Here is a 9,750-nt window from a genome sequence, read left to right on the forward strand (position 1 = left end):
ACAGTCAAAATGCCTAAGATAAACTTTAAAAAACAACAGGGTTGGCATAAAATTTGCTAATGTTAGACGCACATTTAGGAAGCTACAGGATCAGAGGTTCCCACAAGCCCAGGACCCTTGGCTTACCCAGGAAGTTGAGTCCAGAGAGGGAGCCTTTTTTCTTTTGCAAACACTGCCCCCCGGAGCAAAAGGTAAACACAAATGCCCCCTACGGAACTCTGAGCTCCCTGCAGAGAGGGAAGGGAAAAGCTCAGAGCAATTAGAAACCGAAAGCGATCACTTACTTTTTGCAGCCACTGAGTATAATTTTCCATCACATGCTCCAGATGCTGAAGTTTCTGGGAAGAGAAATCCGGCTCCACGTGTGGAGCATCCCTTTGCAGAGCGTTGGTGTTGTACTGCTCTGTCGCACTCTCACGGCAGTTCCCGTCGTGTTCTGGAAGAATGAAAGTGTAGGCACATTGCCCATGTTGAATCCGGTTATATCTTCTCCCTCCGTTTTCTGGATTTCGGCGCTGGTTGCTGCACCCTATGTGAGTCAGAATGGCAGCGAAGAATGCAAAGGAAAGGAAAACTGTCATTGTACTGCCAGCGCTTGCCTTCCGTGCCTCCTGCAAAGCTTGCTCTTCTCTTCTGACCTTTAAACTAGTTCTTTATTTCAGGTAAAACTGCTTGTTTGACTCTTTCCCCGTTAAAGAAAGCGTTTGAAGAAGATCCACAGAAAACTAGCCATTTGTTAGCTTTGTTCTAAAAAAGCGTTACTTTAAAAAATTTTAACTGTAATGATAGTTTCCTTCGTTAAAACTTGAGATATTTATTGCAATAGTAGCTTAGATTTATTGTTTCCTCTCTGTGTAACCGTTCAGCGTGGAGCCTGCCCGCGTCAGCTGCGAGTACATATTCTAGCCCCTTTCCTCTACCCTATCTGCAGCAGATCTGCTATTTTCTCCCAGACCTCAGTGAGTTTTATTAAGGTTGCACATCCAAGCCAAGCTGGAAGCAGGCAGCCTTCACAAGATGACTTGACAGGAATGCATGAGTGTGCCCCTATGCTAAGGATTGCTGATGGCTTTGGGCGGCGGATCGGCTTACAAATTGGCTAGATGCGCATGACCTCGATCATGTATGGGCCTCCCGCCCCCTTCCGCAGACAATTGCCTTGAGTCCTTAGCAGATGCACGGAAAATCAATAAACAGAGCAGTCCACCTTAATAGGTTCGGGTGTGCTTGCTGACCTACTAACATCTAAGCAAGCTAGAAGTATGTTTTCAAAGTTATTGTTTAATTGAGGAACCCTAATTTGGCACAATCTCCAATGGATTTTTTTATAATTGTATAAAATTATTAAATTTAAAAAATTACTCCAGAAAAGACATTTAAAAACTATTTTTAGAAATGGCATTCTCCCCTTTGTATTTACATAGGCTTTAAGGAGAATAAAAGAATCAAAGGATCAAATTATCAAGGAAATTACCATAATTTGTCACTCAAAGCAACATATCATGTGCATACTAAGTAGTATTTTGAAAGCACCTTTTGGGATATGGATTTTAAATGACGCTGGTTTCTTGGTCAGAACGCAGCTGTTCACATTCTCTGAGTATAAATTGAGCAACTTCCCTACAACAACAATGTGGTTACAGTTTAAGACAGTGGCCTGAGAATTATTAATTCCTGTGGTACATGCTAATCATATATTTCACAAGAACCTCTGGCATTGCTATGGCTGCCTTTAACACTGGTATGGAAATTCCACACACATCCTTTGTGGCTACAGAGTCAAACCATCTGAGAACAAGCGTGTATCAGGTGTGCCAATGGCTTACACAAGCGAAACCTCTGCGATTTTTATTAAGAAAGAAAGCCATATGATCCGAAGGTGCTTTCCTAAGTACAGAATATAAATATTTGAATAAAGGTACAGTCAAGTGCAAAGACCAGGAGATGATTACAGAATTTAGGGTGGAATCAGGATACTGGATGTGTGTACATGCAGGATTTTCATTAGGAACTTCGTGGGCTTTGGAAGTGAAAGAGCCTCTGCTCTCAGGCATGTATACAAACAGAAGCCACAGCATGACTCTTGAGTCCTGGAATGGGGGCAGAGCAGTGGGTAAGGGCAGTGGTGGCTACAGATGCATCTTTAGGAAGGAAAGCAGAGGTCAAAACTGACTCCAGAGAGGAGGTGGTTTGCTTACAGTAAACAAACAGTGATGAGATTCGTTGGTCCTTTCCACACCAAATAACAGGCTTCTGGGCAGATTGATACATTATGCCAAACATAGGAGCAAAGTTCTCTGACCCTGCAAGAGACTTGCCACATTACATATAAGAGTCATAGGAAAGGTTGCTCTTAGGCAGCGATAATGCCACTTGAGAGTTTGTTATTTATCACCTCACTTTAAGCACTCCTTATGTATTATGTCATTTAATCATGGCAACAAACCCAAGACATAGGTATTATGTTTAACTCTTTGGGCTCTGAACCTAACTGTCTTTGACAATCTCTGAAAGGAAAAAAACAAAAACAAAAATAAAAAAAACCCTCAAAAGTTAGCCACTCAAAGCTTAATGGCACCCAGGAAAGAGAATTATCTAGTTTACCTATTTATTTTTAAAAAGTAACTCATGTAGCTAGGATGACCATGAACTTCTGATATCCATGCTTCTACCCGCTGCTCCTATATCAACACACCTAATATATGTGTAGTGCTGGGAATTGAACCCAAGGCTTCCTGTAAGCTAGGCAGACATTCTATTAACTGAACTATTTTCTCAGCACAGATATGATGTAATTGCTTCTCTGCAGCCCCCCCCCCCTCCACCCAGTGATGGGCATCCCCTATACAACCACAAGGATGAAGCAGATTGAGAAAGTATTGCTTTCCAGCAATGCTTATATTGAAAAAAAAAAAACCATCCATATAGAGACGAGTGTCCAAAAACAACACCTGTAAGTGCTTTGTTAAAAACTAAATACAGCTGAAAACTGGCAGGGAGATAATGGAGGAGTGGTGAGGTCTCTATTACAGCGCCACTGTGTTTCCAAATGGCCATGACGGTTGGAAGTCTGTTCTCTGTGTCAGAACCTGCTGTCCATGTGAACTCTGCAATCTGAACAAATAAAGGGGAATTGCAGTTTCCATGGGGACGCACGGATATCTAGGAAGAGGTAAACTAAATCAAGTCTAAAAGAGTTGAAGGTGGCCAAGAAAAAAAGAAACGATTCCAGGTTTTTGCCAGAAAATCTAAATCCACAGTACGCTAAGTGCTAGTATCAATGTAGATAAAATGTCCATAGATTAGACACGAAGATATCTATAAACCCTTTTCTGAAGTTCCAGTTGCAAGGCAGTGGAGGGTTTGGGGAGTCCCCACTCACTGAGATTAACATGCTCAGAGGCCATGGATCTGACCAAGGGTGACAGTTGTCTCTACATCTTGAGAAGTGCAACTTGGGGAGTGATTGAAAGAACAAGCCATTAAAATTTCTTCCTCCCTCACCTCCAAATTTTTTTATCATTCTAAAGAGACAATCGCATTAAATTAAAGACTGGGATAGGTTAGTGTTGAAACCTGGAATAATGGCATACAGGCCATTATTATTCCAGGTCATATCTACATGTCATATCTACACAGTCCTGTAAATGCCGGAATTTCCATTGAGAGCAGGGACCCCTGTAAAATTGATACTTAATGACACTAACTTTTCCCCAAGAACCAGACTTTTTTGCTTTCTTTGTGAAGCTTTTCTGATTTCAATAAAGTATAGTAAGTGTCCATAGCCTCCTCTTCATATCTCTCACCGTCTTCTGTTTCTAATTGCTTATTTGATTCATTTATTTTGTTTCTTGCCCTTTCTACCTCTGAGCAGCTAAAATGGCCTTCTTACCCTTGATTCCCTAGCACTTACTGTACACTTAATTTGAAAGAGTGAAGGGTTAATCAAAGGAACAGATGGAATAACTAATTACTTAACTGATGCGATCTGGCAACTACAAGACTGTCCACATCCACTGTGTTTGCTTAGGTAAACTTTTCTAGAACCTCTAAGAACAATACAGTAAATCTAAACTTACCCTAAAGAATCAGATGACTTAAAACAATAGTACAATATCAATACAAATATATAAAATAAATAATTTAGACATATGCTCTTCATTTAATGTTTTCTGAACCTGCACAATGGTATGTTATTATATCATCTTGCATATGAGAAAATTAGGTCATATAAGGGTTAATTAGCAAAGACCTGTGACTATCTATATGGCAGAGTAAGAATTTCATCTCTAAGTCATCTTAGTCACACATTTCTCAGTGAAGTACATTACTTACAATAATGCTTCATTATTAGGCTTCAAGTAGAATGTGTTTCTTAGAATTCAGGATGCAGGAACAGCAGGCATCTATTCGCAACGCAAGTCTAATAGATTCATGTTATGATCGTCCCAAATAGGCTTAATACTAAATCAGAACACTCTGGTATTGTTGTCCCATCTGCTCACCAACAGGACACAGGCTATTCAGTCCATAATGAGTAATTAGTCCCACCTCGGATCACTCACAGCCCTTCTGTCATCTGTAAGTGGTAAGATCATCCACAGCAGATGAAGATACTACACAAAGCTGATCCAGAAGACGATTCACAATACTTCCTGGTAACTAGCAGCATATCATGGCTACAGGTGAAGTTGCTAAGGCTAATTGAGAAACATGGCTGAAAGCTGTAGACGCTGAAGAAGATGAGCTAGGGCTGGAGTCTCAGGCAGACGAGAAAACTACTACTTTGATATAGAACTGCCTTCTGTGGAAGAAATTCCTAGTAATTAGTGAAGGTCTTGCTGAGAAGTTAATTTTTAACCACAGCAAATGAAGTTAGAAAGAGCTAAGGCAGAATTTGCTCTAAGAAGGGATGGGAGGATTAAGAAACTCAGGCAAAGATTTGGAAACAGAGATCTAGAGTAAGAGAAGTTTGGATGGTGCATGGAAATGGGGTCAAAGGAATGGGACTTGTTACTATGTGCCACAGGAAGACAAGACAAGGGGACAATTGGGGTAAGATGGGATTTCCTGTGGATAAAAGGGCCATTGGTCCTTGTTTTCTACATGGGAACAACATATGGATTATATAGACTATTACTGTGAACAAATAGGTCAGTGTTCTGAATGCAGGGACTATGACTTTCTTATTTTTGCCTAACTCATTTTCTTGGCACAGAGTAGACCTTGGGTAAGTACCATACAGCAGACTAAAAGGCAAATTCACTTTAAATTTCCATGCTGAAAATGGAAGGCATAGGAACATCACTTGTGTACTAAGACTCCAAAAGGAATCCCAGATGTGGTAGCAAAATAATACCTAAAAGTTCTGGCCATGTATGGACATGGACAAAGATGGAAAGGCACTCAACAATCATCTTAGAATTACCTCTGTCATGTTATCACTTGTCATTTATATAGTGGAGATACTCTATGTGCACCTAGCAGGGAAATCAGAAATGAGCTTTAATGGAGCAGAAATGCAGACACCAGCAATTCCTGTGCACTAGAATAGAGACAGATTACTATTTGGGCACCTATTAAGAAGAAATTTTATTAGGGCAAAATTATACATAGTTCATTTGCAAAATGACCTCTCTTTCTGTTTTTCTCTGTGAAGGTATACTTGCCTAGATAAGAGAAAAGAATGCCTCTCTCTCTGTATCTGAAACTTTTCCAACTTTAGAAAGAATATTTTACATGTTCTCAAAAGCAAAACTGTTTCTTAGGAAAGTCTGAAAATTTCCTTCTGTGGGTCGTGAATACCAATGGTAGCAAGGTCTAAAAAAATAAAAGCTGCTGGGCGTGGTGGCACACGCCTTTAATCTCAGCACTCGGGAGGCAGAGGCAGGCAGTTTTCTGAGTTCGAGGCCAGCCTGGTCTACAAAGTGGGTTCCAGGACAGCCAGGGCTATACAGAGAAACCCTGTCTCGAAAAAACAACCAAAAAAAAAAAAAAAAGCTGATAAATAATGATTGTGGTGGTTTGAATGAGACATCCCCATAGGCTCAGGTATTTAAATACATAGTCATTCATTGGTGATGCTGTTTGGGAAAGGTAGTGTGGCCCTGGTGGCAGATGTTGATGGTCTTGTCCCACTTCTAGTTCACTCTCTGCTGGTGTTTGCAGATGAGGTTGTAAAGCCTCTCCTGCTAATAAGGACTTTTTGTGAAAACACATGTAAAAATGAACCATCCTTCCTTAAGTTCCTCCAGGTCATGTGTTTTATCACAGTAACAAGTAACTAATATTGCACCCAACCATAACCACTCAGCTGGGACTTAATAACTTTGGGCTTTCTGTCCATTTTGATCTTGAGATGAAAGTGACTCCTACTCGGCCTTCAGTGAAACATCTTTCATTCACAAGTACTACACACCAATTTTAAAGTATTTTAAGAAATACTATTCCTATTTTTGTGTGAAGTTTCTGTAGAGAAATAGGAGTAATGTCTGCTTAACCTATATAAGACGAGAGAGAGAGATAACTAAGGACTTTACTAAATTTACCTTGTCATAATTAGTTTATTGAGTCTCCTGTCAGAGATTGACTAACAAGTTACTTGTAGGAGGGTGAGTAGTCTCCATTATATCTGTATCATTGAAAAAAGTATTCACACCAACATCTTTGACAACTCCATCTTGCCACATAGACAGAGTGTCCTTTCAGTCTACACACTATAAACTCCATTCCCTTCTGTGACCATAGGACCACGAACAACTTGAGAAGAATTACATACTGCTGGAAGGAAATATTGGGGATACTTAGGGAATATTTTGCAAATTATATAGGTTAGGCATCTCTAAAGCTTGAAATGATTCCTTTCTGTATATCACAAGATAACATACAGGAAAGAGTCTAATAACCCATTCCCTGTTTCTTTGAGAGAATGTCAAGATGTACTTTTAGAGGGTCTCTTGCAAATAACCTGTTGATAAAGGTGGTATAGGAGTTATGTTCAGAGGGCAGTGTTCTCCATCATCTGTAAGCTCAGGTTTTAAAATAATTTGGAAACAGATACATTAATTCTGTTAATATTCTTCTCCTTCTCTTTGAATCTCACTTTCATGTTTGCTCACCTAGTCTTACTTCCAGTGCAGCATTGTCACAGCTGTCTTGTTCTTTCTTGCCTGGATAGGTGATCACATTTTGGACCAGGTTGAACATAGAAGGCTGTTTTCATTTTGGTTTGGGTTTTTATTGGTTCCTGTCTGAGCTATTACAAGTTGGATGGCATTATACCAAATAGTTCTTTTAAACTGGGCCTTCTCATCTGTAACATAAAGATAGTGATAATAACATAACATATGTGGAGACGCAGTGAAGAATCGATAATGCAATGAGTGTAAAGTGCTGAGCTCAATGCTGAAAGGCTATAAAAGGTAATGGTGATTCCTGGTTTTCTCCGTGTGTGTTCTCTCTTGTGTTCAACATTCGTCCTACTTTTGACCTTGTTTAATTGAATTTTATGACTATGTTTATCTAATTCCGTTCGCTATCATTTTATCCTCTTAAACACTGAAGATCATTTCTGAACCTCTTTAAAAAAATCACAAATTTAAGAAGCATATTTTGGAATGAAAGGATGGTCACATCCACAATATTAGCTTGTGTAAACAGCTCTGTTTTCTTTGAGGGCAGTGGCTTTAATGTTCTTCCTCACTGTTCCATCCCCTTCACCTGGAACAGTGAGGGCCTGGCACACAATAGGTGCTGAATAAATATTTGTTGAGTGGATGAAACAACTTGGGAACAACTTAGGGAGAGAGTTCTGCTCTAAGTAGTGAGGCCAGAGAAGCAACTGGTAAGGCAAACAAGGCAAGGAATCAGTCACATTTGGAAGGAAGAACTGGATCCTCAGAGAGCCCATGGGAGCAATGAGGATGTCATTCAGAGCTTGACCACCATGACTTGTCATCCAACTCATTTGCAGCCAGTTCGACCAAATGACTTTATTTGCAAGATCGTCTTTTATGTCTGGACTTGGGGCATATATTATTTCACTCTGTTTCCTGGGAGATAATGTTTGCCTCTGACACAATGACAATGAAAGGAAACGTTTTAATATTAATCTTAGAAAAACCATGCACTGTGACAGGGCATAAACACAGCAAAGGAAACATTGTTTTATTTTATCAACTCCCCCCACCCCACAAGTCAGTTTTGTGCCCCACCACCACCCCAGGCTCTAATCTGATTAGGAATTTGGCAATTAAATTAGGAAATAAATTCCAGTATTTAAAACTATGATTGCCTTAATCAGATTCTTAGTTCAAATAGTGCCTGGCAAACATTAGACCTTTTTGTGGTAATCCTAATCATAATACCCTTTAATTCTGAAAAGTTACTGCTTCCTTTTCTACCAACTACATGATGCGGTTCATTCCCCTTGACATATTCCTTCAGAATAGTAATAGTATTAAAAAGAAGAATTTAGGCAATTGAAGAAAAGGCTAAACAGCAACCTGAAATGAGTGGAAACGAGAAAAGATCATTGTGGCCATGTTTTGGTTGACATTATTTTCCATTATCTTGTGAAATACATGCTCCAGGGATGCCAAACCTACATATTTTGCAAAATACTCCCTAAATTTATAGTAATCTCATACTAACTTCCTGTTTGCCATCCCCGCTCTCCTGTTGCATTCCTCGCTACCTTGAAATTTAAGCCTTTAGCTTTCTTAGATTTATCCTAAGCAACAGCAGTTGGAAAATAAAACACTTGTATTTTCCCTAGCATATGTTAAAGTAAACACAGAATATTAAAATGAATATCTGTGCAGGAATAACCTATCCAACATTGGGATTCCTACTGGAATGTGGGCCACATGTTGGGCAATACCACTTAGTTCTCCTCTTAAAAAATAAATGGCACAACATCTTCAGTCAATATGTCTATGGAAAATAATATTGTCAGGAAGTTTCTTAAGATGAATTTGCATTAGGTCCAGCATGTTTGAAGATCGCTTTCATTCTGTAATAGCTTCAGCAAAGCAAACAATTCTTCTGAAACAGGTTCATCCATTTATCTTGGCAGAGAACAGAGGAAGAACTCCCCTAGGCCTCATACAGGGAAGCCATTGCAGAAACTGCTGGCAGCAGCTGCATCTTCAGTATTGTATACCAACAGAAATGCCCACCTGAAGGTCTGGAATCAAAATGAATAACAGACCGAACTCCAGTCACTCTTCCCCTGCACATGGAAATAGGAAGAATCGTATGTTATCTAGTATCTATGATAAGCCTTCACTCCTCCATGAACTTGCATTTGGAAGAGTGTTAGGGGAATAGTAAATAAATTTCTTCTCAAGAGTTTCAGTCCCTTTGGAGAACTGACATTCCTAACTCAACCCCTTCAGAAAGCCATAAAAACACATCAGTTCAAAACAGGGGGAAGAAAGTTAATATTTAAAGAACCAGTTATGAACCAATTAGCCTTGGCTTAACAAGAGCTAACGTTTACTGAGTACCTAAAGTATATCAACAACTGTGCTACACAATATTCCAGCAAAACCTCATCAGTTATGATCATCACAACACCCCAATATGTAGGTTATGTTATTGCTGCCATTTTAAAGATGAAAGAACATTGAAGAATTCCAGGCACTGTAGAGACTCACTGTTTCCCAGTTTCAGGCCATAATCATTTGATCACAACATATATACAAACCTTCAATCAGCGCTGTCATAGACTGCCTTTTTAGGTTCCCA

General features: G+C 39.5%; 1 protein-coding gene across 2 annotated transcripts in view; it reads right to left on the reverse strand.

Moving 5' to 3' along the window:
* Angpt1 (angiopoietin 1) overlaps positions 1-1,097 on the reverse strand; it is a 252,311-nt gene extending 251,214 nt beyond the window's left edge. For both annotated transcript variants that reach the window (NM_001286062.1, NM_009640.4), the window contains exon 1: positions 285-1,097. In NM_001286062.1, the coding sequence (NP_001272991.1) occupies positions 285-581 (297 nt within the window). In that variant the 5' untranslated portion in view covers positions 582-1,097. The remainder of the gene's footprint in view (positions 1-284) is intronic.
* Between the last annotated feature and the right edge of the window lie 8,653 nt (positions 1,098-9,750).

The sequence above is a fragment of the Mus musculus genome, chromosome 15 (assembly GCF_000001635.26).
Source record: "Mus musculus strain C57BL/6J chromosome 15, GRCm38.p6 C57BL/6J".
In the NCBI taxonomy this organism is placed as follows: domain Eukaryota; kingdom Metazoa; phylum Chordata; class Mammalia; order Rodentia; family Muridae; genus Mus; species Mus musculus.